Source organism: Prionailurus viverrinus, chromosome X (assembly GCF_022837055.1).
Source record: "Prionailurus viverrinus isolate Anna chromosome X, UM_Priviv_1.0, whole genome shotgun sequence".
NCBI lineage: Eukaryota > Metazoa > Chordata > Mammalia > Carnivora > Felidae > Prionailurus > Prionailurus viverrinus.
Window position 1 is genome coordinate 39,058,688 of NC_062579.1, and position 20,117 is coordinate 39,078,804.

A 20,117-nucleotide genomic window follows, 5' to 3' on the forward strand; every position below is an offset into this window, starting at 1 on the left:
ACGCATGCGCATAGGATGCCGTTGCCAGGTATCCCGCCCCCAAAGCCGAGTGTAGTGCCTCACTTCAGCCAGTGCGCAGGCGCTTACTGAGGTCCCACCTCCCCTCGTCTGCGGTTTGGTTGTTTGGGCACTTTACTTCCGGATTCAACTACTTGTGTTACAGTAACCACCCATTCAGGCGAGAGGCATGGGCGGGGAAAGGAAGCTGCTGCGCTTGGCGTCAAGACCCCCGCGTCCCGCCCCTAGTCGCCTCCCCCTTCTGCATAGCAGATGATGTCATCTATTTCAAATGCCTGTGGCCCTCGCTTCAAAAGAGTCTGCTGAACGGAAAAACAATCCTTTTTCCAGAATCTTTTAAGAATAGTTTACTTTGTGAAAATTCGTGGAGCGTGACTTTTACAGTTTCTGCCTGCATAATGTATTTCAATAAATAACTTACCAAAAAAAAAAGCGATTTTTATGCTCTCTGGAGGTCCTGGTTTTTTGTTTGCCTTCGTTTTACTTAATCCTCACAACACGTTGAGGTCAGTCCTGTTATTAAATAACATTGTATGTCCACTAAATATCAGCTGAATGATTGAACATATTTTAGATTCTTCGAATCACAATATGCATGAAGGCATGCTTCTCACTTCATTGCACATCATATGGTTTGACAAAATACAGACAAAATACATTTACGAATGTAATTTCTAACAAAGGAGTCCTGCAAGATGCCTGGACCTCAGTTATGGTTGCAGTGTTACATGAATGCTACTCTTTAACATTAATTTTTTAGGGAAGTCTGCAATTTTATTTTGGTATCTTTTTGTTTCCTTGGTATTAATATTAGATAATCAATTTTCTAGAAGGTATAAAATAATGGGGAATTTTTGAGAGCCAGCTCAGAGCCTGGAGCCTGCTTCAGATTCTGTCTCCCTCTCTCTGCCCCTCCCCTGCTCGTTCTCTTTCTCTCTCAAAAATAAAAAAAAAAATTAAAAAACTTTCAGTATGCTTCTCATTAAAATTATCATAGGGTGGGATGAACAAAATATTAGCCTGGATTTTGGAGTTTAATCCTGAGGGCACTGATGCACAGGTTTTAAATGGGGTATAATGTGGTCAGATGTCTGTCTTGGTTGTGGAGGGGGCCTTGGATGGAAAGATACTGCTGGAAACAAGGAGATAAAAAAATTCCTTGTCAGGGGCGCCTGGGTGGCTCAGTCGGTTAAGTGGCCAACTTCGGCTCAGGTCATGATCTCACGGTCTGTGAGTTCGAGCCCCGCATTGGGCTCTGTGCTGACAGCTCAGAGCCTGGAGCCTGTTTCAGATTCTGTGTCTCCCTCTCTCTGACCCTCCCCCGTTCATGCTCTGTCTCTCTCTGTCTCAAAAATAAATAAACGTTAAAAAAAATTAAAAAAAATTCCTTGTCATAGTCCTGGGGAGAACTTTCTGTTTCATCTGTTTATTTATCCTTCCATTCAACAAATACAAAGTGTATTCCCGATAGTCTACATGTAGTAATTGATTTAATCTGCATAAAAACCTTATGAGGGAGGTACTATTATTAGAATTTTACAGATGAGAGCACTGAAGGTCAGGGAGAATCATGCTCAAGGTCAAAGGGATAGTAAGTGGCACAGAGGGTAAGTGCAATGGACAAAAGGTGGGCTGTGTCTGGCTTTAGCGTTGAGGCATTTGTCAAAAGCTACACTGTAGGCTTGAGTAGAACCAGGAATTGATCTGAAGTCCTGCTCTGCACAGGTCACCAGGAGCCAGTCTACAGATATCTGTAATTTTTTCATCCTTTGTCATCTCCCCCAAATTCCTCAAGTACCTGTTTGTTTTATGACTCAAGGTCTATGAGGTTAATGAGAGAAATTGTGGGAGAAGTGATGGGGGCAGGTCTGTAGGGAGAGGGGTATCTGTGGGTATGTCATAGGTGGTTTGTAGGATGACAGGATGTGGGGTGAGTGATGGAAGATCTGTGGGGTAATTGGGGATCTGTGGGGTATGAGGTGATAAATTCTGCAAGGTGAGTTACGGGGCTTTGTAGGGTAAGTAATGACACCCTATAGGGTAAATTATAGGGAATTTGTGGGAAGGGTGAGAGGGTCTGTGGGGTCAGTCATGGGGTTGTAGGGTGCACGACTGGAGGTCTGTTGGGGTAAGTTATGTGAAGTGAGTGATGGGTCTTGTGTGAGTTTTGTGGAGTCTCTGGGGTGAGTGATGGAGATCTTTAGGGTAGAAATAGGTGAGTCTGTGGGGTGAATGATGGTGGGGTCTTTGGAGTGAGTAATGGGGATTGTTTGAGGTGAGTGAGGAAAGATCTGTGGAGTTATTGATGGGGTGTCTGTAGGGTACCTGATCAGGAGACAAGAGGTTGAATAAATTGAAGAACTTAGAGATTTGGAAAGTTCTCAGCCTGTCCATATTGTAAAGGATGAGAAAGTGTGTTCTGGAGAGAATACCAAGGGTGTAAGTGGACGATTACTTCTTCAAAGAGATAATGGGTGTCTCGTGGATCTAATTAGCCATCAAGGGACGCTGTGGGGTCAGTGATAGGGGGTTTGTGAGGTTATAAATTAGAGGTCTCTGTGATGATGATGGGGGTCTATGGCTGAGAGAACGGTTATCTGTGAAATGAATGAGTGATGGAAGGGTTTGTGGGGTCAGTCACAGGGCATCTCTGGGGTTAATAATTAAAGATCTCTCAGTGTTAGGGTCCATATCTTTTATTTCCTGATTCTAAAAACTGCCATCATCATGGACTGCCTAGGTTCCTCTGTACCTTTGTCCCAGTGCTTCCTGGCAGTAGCTCCACACACCTCCTTTCTTGCCTCTGCCTCTGGCCCTTCTGGTGCTTACCCATCAGCAGGCATTTGCCAGATCAATTCATTTTGTGCCTCCAACCTGTGGGAGTAAGGACTGGACTCTTCTGACTGGTGGAGGGTTCCTCATCAGCCAGTGTTTGAGCTTGGCTTATATTAGTTCTGCTTGCTCTTGCCTTTTGTGGCTTTGGCATCCAGCATGCTCTGGGCATGAGCGAGCTGCTTTACAGAATCAAGCACGAGGATTCCAGGTAGCACCAGCCACAGAGCATTCATGAAGACAAAGTAAAACCAGAAGTAGAGTGGATGGCCCAGCTCCCCATGCTGGAATCCGTCCCGGTGCTCTGTCAGGAAATAGAGCACATCCCCGTAGATCTGACCTGTGGGGGGCAGAAGAGGAAAGGGAAACCAAAGTGAAGAGGAAAAGCTATTCTGAGGCATTTTATAAGTCATCATTCAAGGTCTCAGAGCTCAGGATTCCCAAATCTAGAGAGCTAAGAATTCTGAAATCATATGGCTGAAAAATTTGAGGAATTACAAAAGTGAGAATTCTAGAAATCAGAAGCTGAGCATTTCTGAACTCAGGAGAGTACATTATCACCAGAATTTAAGGAAGCTCAAAGTGCTTTCATTCAAGACAGATCAGGATTCCAGAACTAAAGAAATCTAGCCATGTAAGAACCCAAGAGGACTGAATGTCAGATGAAGGGAGCTCAGAATCCTGATCCTGGAGGATCCAGGGGCTTCCTACCATGGTGGGCCACCTCATGTATCCTTCACAAGAGACTTTGTGATGAAGGAGGAGGAGAAATGAACCCTCCCTACTTGAGAATACAGACTGAGGGCATCATGGCTGTTTGAGAACCTCAGGACTATGTCAGTCAGTCTGACTCAGCCCTAGATGGGCACGGTTGAGAGACCCTCTCTGCAGGAATGCCTCTGTGTCTGGAGATCCCCCATCAACCCCTCCAGCACTCAGTGTGGGCCCTCTCCTCACCTACAGAGACCACGAGCTGTAAGACAAAGCGGAGGGGCTGCTGGCGGAGAAAGGCGATCACAACCCACAGGCTGAGTGGTCCCCATAGGCAAGCTGTGATGGTTTCCATGCATATCGTGAAGTTGTCACTCCTGTGGGAGAAAGGATTGGAGAACGCTGGCATCACTGTGCTCTACCCACAGGGCACCCCATTAGTGCTCCTTGACTCATCACCACCCCAAACCAATGCAGGTTTCCCTTGATGGAGGCAAACACTTACAGGATATATCGGCTGTCTCCCTTGGCATACTCTTTCCCTGAAGAAAATAAGAGGCATACATGAAGAATAAAGGCAAGAAAAGGAACTCAGACTTGTGAGAGATGAGGGCCCATGTAAGCTGGGCTTTATAACCTCTCTATGCCTCAGTTTCCTCATTTGTGAAATGGGGTAGCTGTCTGGATTCTAGAGTTAACATACATATAATGATAATTTATGCACACCTGACATAGAACAGTAAGTAATGCTGTGATTGTCTAGTATTCAATAAATGTGGAATGAAAGGAGTTAAGTGTAGGTGATGGAGTGAGTAAAGTAGCTAATGAGTGAGTAAGAGTGAGTGAGTGAGTGAGTGAGTGAGAGAGAGCACACAAGCAAGCGAGCATGCAAGCATAGAGGTGAACAGATTAGTGAATAAAAGAGTGGGAGGAGAATTAGTAAGAAAAAGACAGACCACCCAGTATAAAAATAGGCAAGAGACAATAATAGTTTCTTCACAAAAGCGGATTCCCAAATGGTCAATAAATATATGAAAGGTGCCCAAACTTTCATTAGTCATTAAGGAAAAGTAATGAGATACCACTCGCATCCACTAGGACTAAAATTGAAGAAACGCCTGACCATACCAAGTGTTGGCGAGGATGTGGAGGAACTAGAACTCCCATATACTGCTGGTGGGAAAATAAAATGGTGCAGCCATTTTTAAAAACAGTTTGGCAGTTTTTCATAAAGTTAAACACACATCTACCATTCTTCTCCACCATATTTACAAGAGAAATGAAAACAGATCTCCACACAATCTTGTGTATGCTAGATCAAAGTGTTATGGAAGAATAGTAGTTTTATTCATGAGGCCAAAAAGGAGTATTATCTATAACAGCAAAAGACTTGGACAAGTCAAATAATTCTGTAACATCTATGCTTTGAAAGTTCTTTATGAACCAATGAGGAGTAACCCCATTAAAAAAAAAGCAAAGTTCAGGGGCGCCTGGGTGGCTCAGTCGGGTAAGCATCTAACTTTGGCTCAGGTCATGATCTCATGGTTTGTGAGTTCAAGCCCTGTTTTAGGCTCTGTGCTGACAGCTCAGAGCCTGGAGCCTGCTTTGGTGTCTGTGTCTCCCTCTATCTCTGCACCTCCCCCTTCTCTCTCTCTCTCTCAAAAATAAATATTTTTAAAAATGTTAAAAAAAGCAAAGGTCAGAGGTGTCTATAGTATATTACCATTTGTTTACACAAAAGGAAAAAAACGATGATGATGATGATAGTTATGGCATCTACTGTCTGCCAACACTGTTCTAAGCAACTTACATATATTTGGATATTACTGTTATCCCTCTTTTGCAAATGGTAAACTGAGGCTTATGTGTGTAATTTTTGTGTAAATAAACCCTGGAAAAAACATATTCAATTATAAATATTAGTTAATAATTGGGGACACTTGGTGGACAGAAGGTAGATTTTCATTGCATACCTCTTTAAATGTTTTTTTTTGACCCATATGAGTATATCCCCAACAAAAAGGTAAACAAATTTTTAAAATAATGTTAGACTTGGTGGTTGGATAAATATCTAAGCCAATCCCTGCCCAGAAAATTCCCTCCCACAGCACATCAAAGAACTCAGGACTCACAGAGTTGGGACAAGAAAGCTTGGTCTTCAAGAAGATCTTCGTGGTAGAGGCTGAACCAGCCCTCAATCACCAGGTGAATGAACCCACATACTGCAAACCAGCACAGGGACAGTCGCCGCCAAGTCCCCAGGGGGACAACTGCAGCACGACCTGACAACAGCCACGTGGTCACAACCAAGACTCCAGAGACAGAGAAGAGGCCAGCCAGGAGATGCCAAGTGGGGCAGTCATTGGGCACAAAGTTGTCCAGCCTCAGGTGCCGAGGCCAGTATGGGTGCAAAGGGCTGGCATTGGTGGTCATGTCTTTGTAGGTTGATGTCTGTAAGCATAAAGGAGAAAAAAAGACAAAAACTTGAATAGAAAGCACAGCATGAGACCATAAAATCAAATTCAAATATTTATTATCACCAGAAATGTAAATGGATTAGAATTATCAGTTAATATACTGTAAGACTGGATTAAAAATAATCTATATGCCCTCCTGGAGCCATAAGATGTGGGAGGTACAGTAACCAGGTCAGATCCTGGACCTCGGGGGTCACAGTCAGCTAGAGAAGATATAGAAACAAGGCTTAGCCCCTGCCCTCATTGGTCACAGTCTGGTGGGCAGACACAAGAACCAGATTAGGTTCCAGCTCTCATTGGTCTTGCTCTGATAAGGGAGATACAGGGGCCAGGCGTGGTCCTCGCCCTCAGGAGTCACAGTCGGCTGGGGAGACCCAGCGATCAGGTTGAGTCCCATTGCAGGGGTCAGGGTCTAGCATCGTTCAACAGAAAACTATTCCCTCCCCGTAGTCCTGGAAACTGCAGGACAGAAGAGAGAAAACTAATCAGCACTACAATCCTCAGGTTCAGTGTATGGAAAGGCAGACTCTTCCTGAAATCGCGCAGAAGGGTACCAACCTGCAAGAAAGAGGAAAGCGGAAGGGGGTCTTGGGCGCGGTGCTAAACATCAAAAAAAGGATCAAATACAGAGACCACCAATTAGAACTTGAAGCCTGTAGGCCAGCTGCCCAATGAGAAAGCAGATCTTCTGTTGTCCCAACAACCGCGCTGTAGCAGAGGGTCGCGCGCAGGCGCGTTTGGTGGGCGGTGGGAGTGTGTGTAAAGGGGAGGGTCTCTCGCAGGCGCTGAGGGCCAGCGGTTTAGCAGTTGGGAGCTAGGGGATGGAGTGGCCGACTGGGGGGGAGGGCACTCACCCAGCGGCGCGGTCGCAGTCGCAGTCGCAGCGGTCTCCCTCAGGCTCCAGGCTAGCTCGCTGGCGGAGTAAAGTCCCTGGTTCAGACCCATCCTCTCACAGGTCCTCGCCTTACGGAGCTAACCAATGGAGGGGCTGGGAAGGCGACCAGTGCCGCTCCTAACCAATAGGAGCTCTCTGTGTGCCGCCGGCCCTGCCCCCATGCGTGGTGCCATTTTCGCTGTTGGTTGAGACCGAGTCAGGAGTTGGGTGAAAAGGTGGGACTCGAAGGTTGGTGGGCGTTTTCGGGCTGAAGCCTGTCTGCGGTGAGTCTTGGCTCCGATTTCCCTACCCCATTATCAATCATATCAGAAACCTGGTGTTTATCTTCCTCATCTGCTGTTGAGTTAGCATTGCTTTGTGTTCTCTTACCTTTGCCCTCGTTTTTTAGGCAGAGGAACCGGTTCCCGGAGCAATCTTCAATCCTCACGCCCGAACCGGCAAGGACGCTTAATACGACAGGCAGATCACATTTGTACACTGCGCCTCTGCCCTCTACCTCAGCGCTCAGAACTCCTCAGCGGTCATTCTTACCTCTCCCGACTTCAAGTCAGAAGAAGCAGTGAAAGCCCAAGCTCCTCAGCCTTGCTGACCAATTGCAATGGAGACCCTCAATCTCCCTGTGCCAACTCTGAAGAGCCAATCCGAATTTCCTAACTCTAAGCCAGCAGGCACCCCAGACCGCGCAATCAATCAGAACCCAGATCTTCCTTTCCAATTGGAACCCACAAGCTTCGGTTCTAAGGACCAATAAGCAGGAACTCTTCATCTGTCTTGCTTTCCCCCTCTCTGTCCTTGTCAGAGCAACCAATCAGAATAGGGATCCCTCAGTTTTCCAGCCAGTTAAGTATCAGGACTCGCCCACATCCAACTATCCAATCTGTCCTGGCCCCACTCAAATCAAGCTATGCGGTCCTCAGGCTCATCATCCAATCGTGAACAATAATAAATTAACCACGAACCAGTCACAATGTACTCCCTCTTCATGATTTCCAGCTTCCAAACCTTTATCCATGCTGTGCCCATTTCTCACCTCTATTCCCCACTGGTCAGTGAAGAAAGAGCCTTTTGTATCTTTCCTACTTTTATTTGACAATAACAAACTGTATATAAAAAGGGAGAAGGAAGGCGGGGAGGCCCTGGATCTCCCCCTCTCTGATTCCCCAAGCATCCTCCACCCCTAGGCCCCAGCAGGGACCACCCCCTTCCCGCCTTGTGGTGGGGTGGGGATAGACAGGCATGGAAATTGTGTGTGTGTGTATGTGTGTGCACACATGAGCGTGTGTGTGTGTGTGTGTGTGTGTCTGCGTGTGTGTGTAGGAGTGTTGGGGGGGTTAAGGATGGAGAGGGATCAAGAATTAGAGATAGGGCCTTCCCTCATCCCCCATCCTGAGGAGGGGTCTTGAGGGAGCTTTGAGGATCCACAGATGTGCCTCAGCCTATGAGACGGTAGAAGATCCAACATCCAAAAGTGACCCAGTGACTGGCCCAGCTGAGCTCTGACCACTTGTGGACAGTGTATGCCATGCCGTAGCCCTGTGGGAGAGAAAGAGGTGACAATCCCACTCGGCAAGAATAAAAAAGATCTCCAAAAAACTCATCCTTTGCTCAAGGACATTTCTGTGACTCCATGGTAACCCTAGGTGAGGCCCCAGAGAAGAGACTGGGTACATATGAAAGAGGGTTTTTTTTTTCTTTCGTGTTTTCTTCTTCTTTAAAAATTATTTTAAGAACAAGACAAGGCAGTCCCACTCTCTGACCTGTACTCTCCTTAATATACAAGGAGCTCCTAGAAATCAATCTTTTTCAAAAAGAAAAAAAAAACTGGCAAAGGAGTATGTCATTCTCACTAAGGAAAAAAACCAATGGCTCTTAAACAAATGAAAAGATACTCCGCTTCACTCATAATCTTCCTCCTCTTAAACTGGCAAACATATCCAGGAAGTGTGAGAGGCACCCTGTTGGCAGGGCGACAGATATGGTCACACAATGCTGGTGGGAGGGCAAAAAGGTAACTTCTCCATTGTAACTATGAAGGCTAGATCCTATAGTTCTGTCTATACCTGTGAATCCACATGGGTACGAGGGTATTACTGCAGCACCACTTGCAATAGGAAAAGGGCTGGAAATCACCTGGGTGTTCACTGATAAGGGGCAAATTACACTGGGTCCTATCCTCACAGTGGAAAACAAATGAATGAGGACATTCCATGTACTTTTGTGGAAGATTTTCAAGAATTATGTGAAAACAGCAACACGCAGAACGGTATCATTCACGAGTTACTTTAGGGCAAAACTTGGGGTGGGAAAGGGAATTAAAATATATTTTTATATTTGTGCTTACATTTTAGAAGGATATTTTAATAAAACCACTAAAAGTAGTTACTTGTAAGAGGGCAGGGGGTAGACAGTAGGAGCAAGACTTTTTCTTGACTATCTTGAATACTGTTTGGTTTTTGAACCTTGTGATATATGTATGAACTATTTTTAAATGTTTTAATAAAAATAAAACAAGAGGGGCACCTAGCTGGCCCAGTTGGAAGAGCACGCGATTCTTGATATTGGGGTTGGGAGTTGGAGGCCCACATTGGGTGTAGAGATTACTTAAATAATTTAAAAACTTTAAAAAATAAAACAAGAAAAAATAAAAATAGAACAAAACCTAGATTTTGCACCCAACGTTAATAAAAATTAAAAATTGTTTTTAGGGGCAACTGGGTGGCTCAGTTGGTTGAGCATCTGACTTCGGCTCAGGTCATGATCTTGAGGTTCATGAGTTTGAGCCCCATATCAGGTTTGCTGCTGTCAGCCTGTCAGCGCAGAGCCCACTTTGGATCCTCTGTCACCCTCTCTCTGTGCCTCTCCTGCTTGTGCTCTCTCAAAAATAAACATTAAAAAAGTTTTTTTTTTAATGTTTATTTATTTTTGAGAGAGACAGAGGCAGAATGCGAGTGGGTTGGGGCAGAGAGAGAGGGAGACACAGAATCAGAAGCAGGCTCCAGGCTCTGAGCTGTCAGCACAGAGCCTGACGTGGAGCTCGAACTCACAAGCCATGAGATCATGAGCTGAGCTGAAGTCAGACGCTCAACCGACTGAGCCACCCAGGCGCCCCCAAAATAAATAAATATTAAAAAAATAAAAAAATAAAATTTGCTTTTAATGACAGAAAGCATAAAATAAAGTAATAAAATAAAGTATAAAATAAAGTTTTATTTTCAATTAAAAATAAAAAATTTAAAAGAGAAGCAACACCTGAATCCTGCAAGAGCCATAGGAAGAAACAGTCTTTTTAAAATTGCTTTTCATTTAAAAAGGAGTAAAATCTGGAATATGCATACTCCACATGAATAAAAATAGTATATACATTTTAATGTACATTCTTAAAGCAGAATCCAGACTTTGCACACTCAACCTGAGTAAAAATACTTTTTTAATTAAATAAGAAGGAAATCATGTGAATTCTACCTAAACAAAAATATGATGAAATAATTAATTCTTTGACAAGTTAAACTTGGATTTTGCACTCTATCTCTGTGAAATCAATTCTATAAGGAAAATAGTTTGCACACTTCGCCCTAATGAGAGCCCCAACAATACGAATCAACCAGAAGGACAATGGAAAAGAGCGACTGAGGAGCGCAAGCTTCACAGGCTAGAGATGCACGACACAAGGTCCTCATGCCTCGGCCTCTTCACCTTTGTCCTCGTGGTTCCCATGAGCAGGTAGCACAACCCTAAGTAACCTCCAGCCCAGGGCCCCACCTCACCTGCTCCTCTGTGGTGTCATCCACATCGACATCAAACAGGGAGCCCAGGTAGGCCAGATGGAAGATGGCCAGGGCCCCAAAGAGCAGGTTTAAGGCTCGCACCCCCAGGCCCTGTGGGGGACAGATGGATATGTTTGGCAGCTGGATCTACTCGCTGTCTCCCAGCCCCACCTGGGCAGGGGAACCCAGGGAGATGCAAGGCACAGTGGGTCCCGGGAATAAGGATGTCTAGTGCACAGGGCATGCCCTGGGGTAGGAAAAAGATGGTTCAGATCTTCCCATGGGAGCTCATCCAAGGATGAGGGTACTTTAGCCTGAGGGCATCCAGGGGGAGATATTCAGGCAGAAGAGGAAGAATGGAGAGACTTGAGTTGGGGGGCTTAGGGTGATAAACGTCAGTTGCTGGGTGGGACACAAATCTGAGGTTGTCCATATTTCTCATTGCAAGCAAATGTAAAACAAAAACAAATCCTCACCATGACCTACAAGATCCACCACTCTCCCCACCTCACTCGCTGTGCTCAAGCCACACTAGCCTCCTTGTTGTTCCTCAAATATTCCAGGCTCTCTCCCATCTCAGAACCTTTACACGGGTTGTTTTCTTTGCCTGGAATGCTTTTCTTCCTCATCTCCTTCAGTTAAAGAGCTCGAAAGTCACCTCCCTATCTAAAATTAAAACCACTCATGCTCCTCGATACTTCCCCTCCCGTTTCCCTTATGTATTTTCTCCTTGGCATGAATCACAATCTAAGAAACTATTATTCTCTACTGACTTTTAAAAAATTTACTGTCTCATCTGTTAAAATATTTGTCCCATAGGGCTGGCACTTCAGTCTGTTTTGTTCACCATTGTGTCTCCAGTGCCTAGAATAGTGCCTGATACCAGTAGGTACTCAATAAATGTTCAGTGAGGGGACAAATGCCAGGTGTGTATAGAGCAGGTGCTTGATAAATGTTTCTTATAGAAATGGATGCTAGTGAATAAAAGCAAGGTTCTGGGGATGGCTCAGGTGCCAGAAGAGGAAGCTGGGCATCCTGAGACAGAAAGAAGATGGAGACAGATGTAACGATTTTGAGGGGGAGTGTTGGGCTGAACCCTCACCAAGCGATGCTGGTGCGAACAGTTTGGTGGACACCGTTTCGACAAGACGCAGGCACTGAGGATCCGAGCCAAGCGCTTCCGGAGGACTGGGGTGGATGTCAGGAGATAAGGGGGTCAGGTTAGCCTCAGGGGACAGTGGTCCAGCCCTGTCCCACCTTCCATCCCATCTGCTGGGCTGGGCTCTGTGCTTACCATGTTCCACGTAAGTGATAAATGCCAGGGACAGCAGCACCGCAGCCAAATGGAAGCTGAAACCCTAAGGGGCCCCGGGGGTGATGAAGTGAGTGAGGAGGTGCTGCCACCCTTGCCCAGCTCCCCCCACTCAATATCCCGCTCTGCCCTGCTCACGTGCAGGAGGGCACTGGCTGCATACGTGACCAGCACGGCAGAAAAGGTCCCCAGACGAAGAGCATTCTTGAAAACATCTGGAAGGGGGAGATGCGGGTCAAGAGGCTCCTGGGATACCCTCTGCCCTTCCTGGGGGGCCGTAGGGCAAGGTGAGGAACCCATGACCTGCTGGAGCTCCCGGGATAAAATCTTTATAATGGCCTCAAACTTAGCGCCTGATCTTCCTTCCCAACCTGCTCCTCCCACGGTATCCCCAAGTTCAGCTGATGTCAACTCTACTCTTTTAGTTCCTCAGGGTAAAAGCCTAGGATCACCCTTGCTCTGCTCTCCCCCTATTCCCACAATTAAACTCTCAGCAAATCCTGTCAGACTTACCCTCAGAATTTTTCCAGAATCTGACCTCTCCTCTCCATGGCCACTGCCACTACCGCCATTGCTCATTTGTGCTGCTGCCATGGCCTCTTTACTGCTTCCACCCTTGCCCCCTTCCCACCTGCTCTCATAGCAGCCAGAGGGTCCTGTTATGACCCAAGTCAGCCCTCAGCCATCCTCTTCTCAGACCCCTGCTTTGGCTCCACTTCCCAGAGAAAAAGCCAAAATCCTTCCTGTGGTCAGTGAAGCCCTAGGGGACCAGGCCCCTATCACCTCTCTAACCTCACCTCCTTCCACTGGTTCCCTCACTCACTCTGCTCCTGCTGCACTGGTTTCCTCCCTGTTCCTCCAAGTGCCAAGTATGCTCCTACCTCAGGGCCTTTGCACTGGCTGCGCTTTCCATCTGTTACACTCCTCCCTCACACATTTGCATCGCTTGTTCTCTCACCTTGCTCAGGTGTTTGCTCAAATGTCACCTCCTCAGGGGGGCTTGCTCTTGCTAATTTATTTAAAATTGCAAAACCCCCTCCAACACACACACACACACACACACACACACACACACACACTCGTGCCAACACTCCCAGATTATCTTTACTTGCTTCATTTTTTTTTTACCATAGTACTTGTCACCACTTGAAATATGTATTTTTTTCTCTTGCTGTCTGCTCTCCCCACAAAACTGCCACCACCACAGGGGCAGAGATTTTGGTTTTTCTCCCCCCTGGTCCCTGCAGTATCTTCAGTGCCTAGCACACAATAGGTTCTCAGTAAATGTTTGTTATATGAATGTGGGGAAGGGCCTGGGTTGGGGACTCTCAACTCTTGGAGTGGTGACTTGGTGACTCACAGTTATTTAGCCAATAAGACATTGGCAAGTTCCAGCTTGTAACAACTTCCACCATGGACCGGGGCAGCTCCACGTTCAGTGGCTTGGACACCGTCAAGTCCCTGTGGGCAAAAGAGACATGCAAATTCATGTGGTGTCTCATGCCAGCTGACCTCCACATCTCTGTCTTGGCTGTTCCCTCCCCTGGGAGCACCCTCCCCCTCCCTGCGGCTCCTCTAGGCAGCACCCTGTGGGAGAGGGGGCCCCCCCAGCCCTCCCCACCATTCCAGGTGATCCTTCTCCTCGGTGAAGCCAGCCCCTGCCAACGTGGCCGTGGCCTCGGACAGAAAGCCCACAAAATAGTTGCTGAAGTGGAAGGAGACAGCACTCTCGTAGGCTCGCAGCCACCTGGGGAGAAAGGGGCAGGGGAGAGAGGGATCATTCCTAGGCACCAGCATGATACCCCGCCATGTGTCAGCATCCCCAGCCCCACTCTGTAGACTCACCTTACCATGGTGCCCCTAGGGCCCCCAGGGGTCAGGAAGGCAGCAGAGAAGAAAGGAAAGAGAGTCAGAGAGGCCCTGGAGGCTGGCCTGAGTTGTTTGCAGACAAGACAAGATGAGACAGAAACATGGTGGCAGAAGAGGGGCACTGTGACAGTCACACGCATCTGCACACCGTCAGTTCGTTTCACGTGCCTCAAACAGATGTGTGAGCTGCCCTATAATAGGACACAGCCCTACAGTCTCACAAGGCCAGACATCTAGACCCAGCCACTGTCGGAGACTTGACCTCACCATGCTACACACTGACACAGCCATGTGGCCAGACACAAATACCATCAGACTCCCAGCCTCACAGCTCCCTAGACTGACTCAGTCACCATAAGATACACAGAAGTCCTTTATTTAGGCACAGACACCACCAAGGACCCTGCTATGCACATGTACATGATACTACACTCAAGACAGTCATCCCATCCGTTGTACAGTCAGACACGGTGAGAAACAGACAGCATCCTGGAAAAAGCGTAGGGTCTGGAATCATTCCTGCGAATGATGCCTGGCGGCTTAGCTAGGTGACACTGGGTGAGGCACTCCACCTTTGGGAGCCTCATCCAGCATCAGACACCATCAGCAGCAAGTGAGTGGGAGACAGGGTCATACAATCAAACAGTTGGATTAAATCCTATAGTCACACCACAGGTGGATGGACGGTCCTGCAGCCAGGCACAGGCGCACGGTCAGTCACAATCCCTCAGCTAGACGACACCAGGCAGCCAGAGAAGGCTGACTCACCAGTGGAATCCATCACAGACAGGAAAACAGCATGCTACAGTCAGACCCATCCCCAGCCAGAGTTCCAGTCAACCCAGCTTTATCTTCTCCAAAGACAGGCACACAGCTCATCATTGACAATGGCACAGCTAGACAGCCAGAACACCAGTCTCACACAGTGAGTGAGCGGCTGATAGGCAAACAACCCATATACGCCCCTAGCTAGAGTCACAGACAGGTCAGCATCACCCACCAACACATACTTGTTGCTCCCCATTGTGGTTGCATAACTTGTTCCTAACAGTGGAACAGATGGATAGCCAGACCCAGTTATGTGGTACGATGTCAGTCATACAAAGTCACAGAGCCAATCTTGGTCACACAAGAGCTACAGGCATTCAGTCTATGTCTAGTCATGGGATAGATGGTCAGATAGCCTCAGATTAAAGAACAAAGTGGTCACAGACTGTGCCCCCACCCCCCGGTCAGCCCCGCTCGCCCTCAGCACCTGCCCTCATTTACCTGGCTTTGCGTTTCTTGCTGTAGTAACAGAAGACAGATAGAAGCATTAAGAGACAGGCTCAGAGCTGGGGAGACCCCAGGCCCCTACCCAACCCCCTCACTGTGGGGCAGAGGCCTCAAAGGCTGTGCTCACTTGCGAAGGAGGCGGTCACCATCAAGGGGGATGAAGTATGGGAAGAGGTAGGGGCCCACACAGGTGGACAGCACAAGGCACAGCAGGGCCAGCGCCAGGCTCCGGGCCACCTTCTGCAGCCATCGGCGGCTCTGTAGGGATCAAGGCTCCATGAACACTGCCCCGTGGTGGCTCCCACAGTCCCTGCCCACCTGTCTACCCAGGACCTCACCAGTGGGCGGCCTTGGACAGCCTGTAGGTAGCTGTGGAAGGATATCCAGGGCCCAAAGACGATGGTGCCCACGAAGTAGAGGTAGCCCATGAACTCCACGGGCGAGGGCACTGCACCCACCTCGCCCCGGTCCAGGTCGAAGCCCAGAGACACCGCCTTCATGGCCACGATCATCTGGGCCCCTATGTGTGGCGCCCGTGGTCAAGTGGGCAGGCAGAGAGCAGGTCCGCATGGGGAGATGGGGCGGGGGGCACCAGGTGAGAGGTGGTAGGAAAAGAGGAGGACAAGTGTGGACAGGTGGGCACAGTGTCAAAGAGGCAGGTGAGCAGGTGGGCCCAGGACCAGCAGACACCCTTCCTCACGTGTCAGGCATGGACATGAGATAGGACAGACAGACGGGAGGGGGAAGTCATGGTGGAGAGAGAGAGACACAGATGTGAGGGGCATCAGAGGCCTGCGTGTCCACTGGGGTGGGTGGATGAGGGAGAAAAGTGGGGAAGGAAAGACAGGGTTGGGGAATTAGGAGATGTGGAGTGGAGCAGGAGGGCTGGGGCAGGTGAGAGGGCCAGGGCTGCCTACCTCGCATCTTGTGCCATGTCACGGTGTCCACCATGTGCATCTCACTGAGGAAAGAAGGTGGTCTTGGCCCATGACTCCCATGGTCTTGGAGACCACAAAGGAGAGGGTTTTATCTTCCCCGAGCCCGCAGAATCTCCTGGAGGAATAATCCTCCAGTGGGGAGAGCCCAAGCCCAGCCTGTCCCGCACAGCCTTTAGAAAGAACACATCTCCCAGATTCCCCCTCCCCCATCCGGGAATACCCCCATGCCCTCCCCGTCCTGATCAACCTCACGAGGAGTGACCTGGGGGGCCCCACTGGCCCTTTTGCCAATGGTGTGGGGATGAGGACTCGCACCCGTACCCCATGAGTAGGTAGATGAGGATGGTGACGGAGAGGAAGACGCCACGATGGGAGGAATGTCGGCAGAGGAACAGCACGAGGTAGCACAGGAGGCTGAGCAGCACGACCCAAACCATGTGCAGCTGGAAGAAGTGGTAGAGGCTGAAGAAGCCACCTGCCACGGTGCTTGCATGCTTCAGGTAGGATGGCAACCCTTCAGGTGTGAGAGAGAGAGAAAGAGAACAAGAAAGGGAAGTTGGGGGCTGCCTGGGTGGCTCAGTTGGTTAAGTGTCCGACTCTTGGTTTCGGCTCAGGTCATGATCTTACGCTTCATCAGTTCGAGCCCCACATTGGGCTCTGCACTGACAGTGCAGAGCTGACTTGGGATTCTCTCTCTCACTGTCTTCCCCTGCCCCTGCCCTGCTCACGCTGTCTGTCTGTCTCTCTTAAAATACATAAATAAAGTTAAAAAAAAAAAGGGAAATTAAATGGCCTGGTAGGGAAGGGAGGGCAACCCAGGCAGAGGGCACAGCATGGGCAAAGGCCTAGAGGTTGGAATGGGGTGAGATTGCAGGAGGCCCAGAGCTGGTGTTGGGTGTTGGGGAGCTGGATAGGTGGTAGGGCCTGGGTTTAAAGAAAAGGAACAGGGGTGCCTGGGTGGCTCAATTGGTTAAGCGTCTGATTCTTGATTTCAGCTCAGGTCATGATCTTGCAACTCGTGAGATAAAGCCCCACATCAGGCTCCACACTAGGTGTGGAGCCTGCTTAAGATTCTCTCTCTCCCTCTCCCTCTGCCCTTCCCCAGCTCATGCGCATGCTCTCTCTCTGTTAAAAAAGTTTAGGGTGGCTCAGTCGGTTAAGTGCTGACTTCGGCTCAGGTCATGATCTTGCAGTTCATGAGTTTGAGCCCTGTGTCAGGCTCTGTGCTGACAGCTCAGAGCCTGGAGCCTGTTTAGGATTCTGTGTCTCCCCCCCCCCCCGCCGCCTCTCTGTCCCTCCCCTGCTCTCAAAAATAAAATAAACATTAATTTTTTTAATGTTTAAAAAACTAAAGAAAAGAAACATCTATAAAGGACATTTTGGGAACTCTGAAAAATTTGAATATCAATTTATGTCGGATACTATTACTGCATCCAGATTAAATTTCTTGAGAGATGATGGGTGAGGGTGCAGTTGTTGGGGGAAGATGTTCTTGGGGGACACACATTGAAGGATTTGGGTGTAGTGTCAGCACGTTCTTCATATGATTCAGGAAGATCATAGGTAGATAGATAGATAGGCAGATAGAGCTAATGTGTCAAGATGTTGACGTTTGGAGAATCTGGAAATGCATATTATGGTTGCCCATGACATTCTTTCACCTTAACTTTTCGGTAACTTTGAAATATTTCAAAATGATGAACCTGGGAAAAAACAAAACATACATTTAAAATAAAAGAAAAAAGAAGGAGTGCCTGGGTGGCTCAGTCGGTTAAGCATCCAGCTTCAGCTCAGGTCACAATCTCACGGCTTGTGAGTTTGAGCCCACATCGGGCTCTGTGCTGATGGCTCAGAGCCTGGAGCCTGCTTCAAGTTCTGTGTCTCCCTCTCTCTCTGCCCCTCATCCACTTGCACTCTGTCTCTCAAAGATAAATAAACATTAAAAATTTTTTTTAATACAAGAAAGAAAGCAGAGTAGGAGTGCCTGGCTGGCTTGGCCAATAAAGCATGCAACTCTTGATCTCGGGGTCATGAGTTTGAGCCCTATGTTGGGTGTAGAGATTACTAAAAAAATAAATAAATAAACTTAAAATAAAGAAAAGAAATTATAGAATCTCTGAATCTCAGATTTCTAAAATTCTCAGCATCCAAGAGGAACCTTAGGAACTTGGAACCTCATCATTTGGATATAGGCTTGCCATCATTGTGGAAACAATTCCAGAATCCTACAATCCAGAAATCTCATCATGCCCTGATTTTAGAAATCCAGAATGCCAGCATTTTGGATGCCTTGAAATGTGAGAATTTCAGTTTGTCAGAATGCCCAAGCCCTGCAACATGATACTTTGGGACTCAATAACTCTGTGACATCAGCATTCCAGAATCTAATAACCTTGGGATGTAGACATTTCAGGATCCCAAGACTCAAGAACCTTAGCTTTCCAGAATCCCAGAACCCAGGCGTACTGAAAAACCTGGCTTGCCATGGCAGGATGTGGCTTGGCATGGTGTGGCATGGGGTGGCTGAGCATTAAGGACGTGGTGTGGCAGAATGGTACTTGGGCTGGTGGGATGCAAGGGGCTAGACATGTTGGAGTATGGCTTGGTGTGGCAAAGATGTAGCAGGGTAAGATGTGGCTTGGTATGGATGAATGGGATATGTGTGATATGGCCTGGCATGGTGGCACATGGTGTGGCAAGCACTTACCAAGCCTCCAGAGGAGGCGGCAGGCGAGGCAGATGGCAAGGAGCAGCCAGATCTGGTCAAGGCCCTGCTGGGCAGTGGGCAGGAGACAGCCCTGCAGCAGCTGCTGGAAAAATTCCTGGCGGCTGAAGGTGGCCATTGTTGACCCCCACGGATGGATGGACAGATGGATAGACCTGTCAAAGTGGGGACATAGAAGGAGCCAGGATGTATCATGTTCAAGATGGACTTGAACATTCAGATTTCAGTCTGGGGCCCTTCACGGAGAGACATGGTACCCGGGGACTGGGAGAGGGTGTGAATGTCGGGTACATCAGACTGTGCCACCAACTGTGTGTGTGTGTGTGTGTGTGTGTGTGTGTGCGCGCGCGCGCGTGCCCTGGGTGTACACACACAACCCATGACCTGTGGTGAATGTGTTTCTCCATTGCTGTGAACAGTCCAGGTCCGATGGTAATTAAATGGTGTACATTCTAGGCCCACATAGCAAATGGGGGCAGGGGGCTCCCTGGTTTCTAAGGTAGAGTCATTCTGTGTGGAGGGCAGAGAGGGAGATCCTGTGACACTTGGGAGCCGTGTGCATCTCTTCTTGTACGGATGTGGGGGGTGTCCTGTATCCCCCGCGTGCCCCATCTCACCCCCACCTGGCCTCTTGCAGCCACCAACAAAGCTCTGCCAAGGCCCGGGGGACTGCAGGGAGGTGGAGTTGGTAGTAGGGGATGTAGCAATTGGAGGAGTGGGAAAGGTGATGGAGAGGGGCCCCAGGACGTGCGCTGCAGACCCGCGCGGGGAGGCCGGCTCAGGATGGGAGCCCGGCAGCCGCACGCGCCCTGCTGGCGACTTACCTGGCAGGAAGGAAGCCGCGGTCCTGGGGGCCAGGGACGCACCGCCGCCGCCACCGTCGCCGCCTCCTCCGGGCAGCCTCCCCCGCAGGCCGCAAGGCCGGGACCAGCTGCGGTTCCCAGGGCGGCGCGGAGAGCGGGCCCTTTAAATCCCGGGGAGGCCTGGCCGGCCAGCTCGGCCAATGAGAGGGCAGGAGAGGGGCGGGGACGGAGGAGGAGGGGAGCCGGAGGATGGAAGGAAGGAGGAGCGGGAGGTTGAGAGGAGCCGGGAGCGGGAGGACGTCGGCGCGCGGAACGTTGGCGCCAGCACCTTTCCGGCCTCTTGGTGCTGATGCAGCCCCTTGAAGGTTCGCTTCGGGAGGTCTTCTGACGATCCGAGAACCAACTTTCAAATCGTCAAATTCCTAACCCTTGGAAGCTGAGATGGGAAAGATGGGGGAGGGAGAAGGAAAGCCTGCTCCCGCAAGCCGGCCAAACTGC

General features: G+C 48.8%; 2 protein-coding genes and 1 long non-coding RNA gene across 6 annotated transcripts; 1 reads left to right on the forward strand and 2 right to left on the reverse strand.

Annotated features, from left to right (window-relative positions):
• Window positions 1-1,418: 1,418 nt before the first annotated feature.
• Window positions 1,419-7,027, reverse strand: EBP (EBP cholestenol delta-isomerase). 2 transcript variants are annotated; one of them, XM_047844583.1, is made up of 5 exons: window positions 6,893-7,027; window positions 5,694-6,012; window positions 4,067-4,103; window positions 3,808-3,938; window positions 1,419-3,190 (listed from the first exon to the last, which is right to left on the reverse strand). In XM_047844583.1, exons 2-5 carry the CDS (start codon window positions 5,992-5,994, stop codon window positions 2,967-2,969), a joined length of 693 nt encoding a protein of 230 aa, XP_047700539.1. In that variant the 5' UTR covers window positions 5,995-6,012; window positions 6,893-7,027; the 3' UTR covers window positions 1,419-2,966. The 2 variants fall into 2 exon arrangements, with proteins under 2 accessions (XP_047700539.1, XP_047700540.1); XM_047844584.1 differs by lacking the exon at window positions 6,893-7,027 and adding an exon at window positions 6,597-6,703.
• Window positions 7,028-7,066: 39 nt separating this feature from the next.
• On the forward strand, window positions 7,067-7,896 carry LOC125157654 (uncharacterized). Its single transcript, XR_007149033.1, has 2 exons — window positions 7,067-7,196; window positions 7,322-7,896. It is a non-coding gene; the product is annotated as an uncharacterized LOC125157654 (long non-coding RNA).
• A 57-nt stretch (window positions 7,897-7,953) lies between these two features.
• PORCN (porcupine O-acyltransferase) lies at window positions 7,954-19,769 on the reverse strand. Of its 3 annotated transcripts, XM_047844580.1 has the most exons (14): window positions 19,641-19,769; window positions 18,799-18,971; window positions 16,413-16,605; window positions 16,071-16,114; window positions 15,492-15,673; window positions 15,281-15,411; window positions 15,148-15,165; window positions 13,631-13,756; window positions 13,370-13,470; window positions 12,148-12,224; window positions 11,992-12,055; window positions 11,800-11,885; window positions 10,698-10,808; window positions 7,955-8,466 (listed from the first exon to the last, which is right to left on the reverse strand). In XM_047844580.1, the coding sequence occupies exons 2-14, from the start codon at window positions 18,932-18,934 to the stop codon at window positions 8,365-8,367; spliced, it is 1,371 nt and encodes a 456-aa protein (XP_047700536.1). In that variant the 5' UTR covers window positions 18,935-18,971; window positions 19,641-19,769; the 3' UTR covers window positions 7,955-8,364. The 3 variants fall into 3 exon arrangements, with proteins under 3 accessions (XP_047700538.1, XP_047700536.1, XP_047700537.1); XM_047844582.1 differs by lacking the exon at window positions 18,799-18,971 and having other exon boundaries at window positions 7,954-8,466; XM_047844581.1 differs by lacking the exon at window positions 15,148-15,165 and having other exon boundaries at window positions 7,956-8,466.
• Window positions 19,770-20,117: the final 348 nt, after the last annotated feature.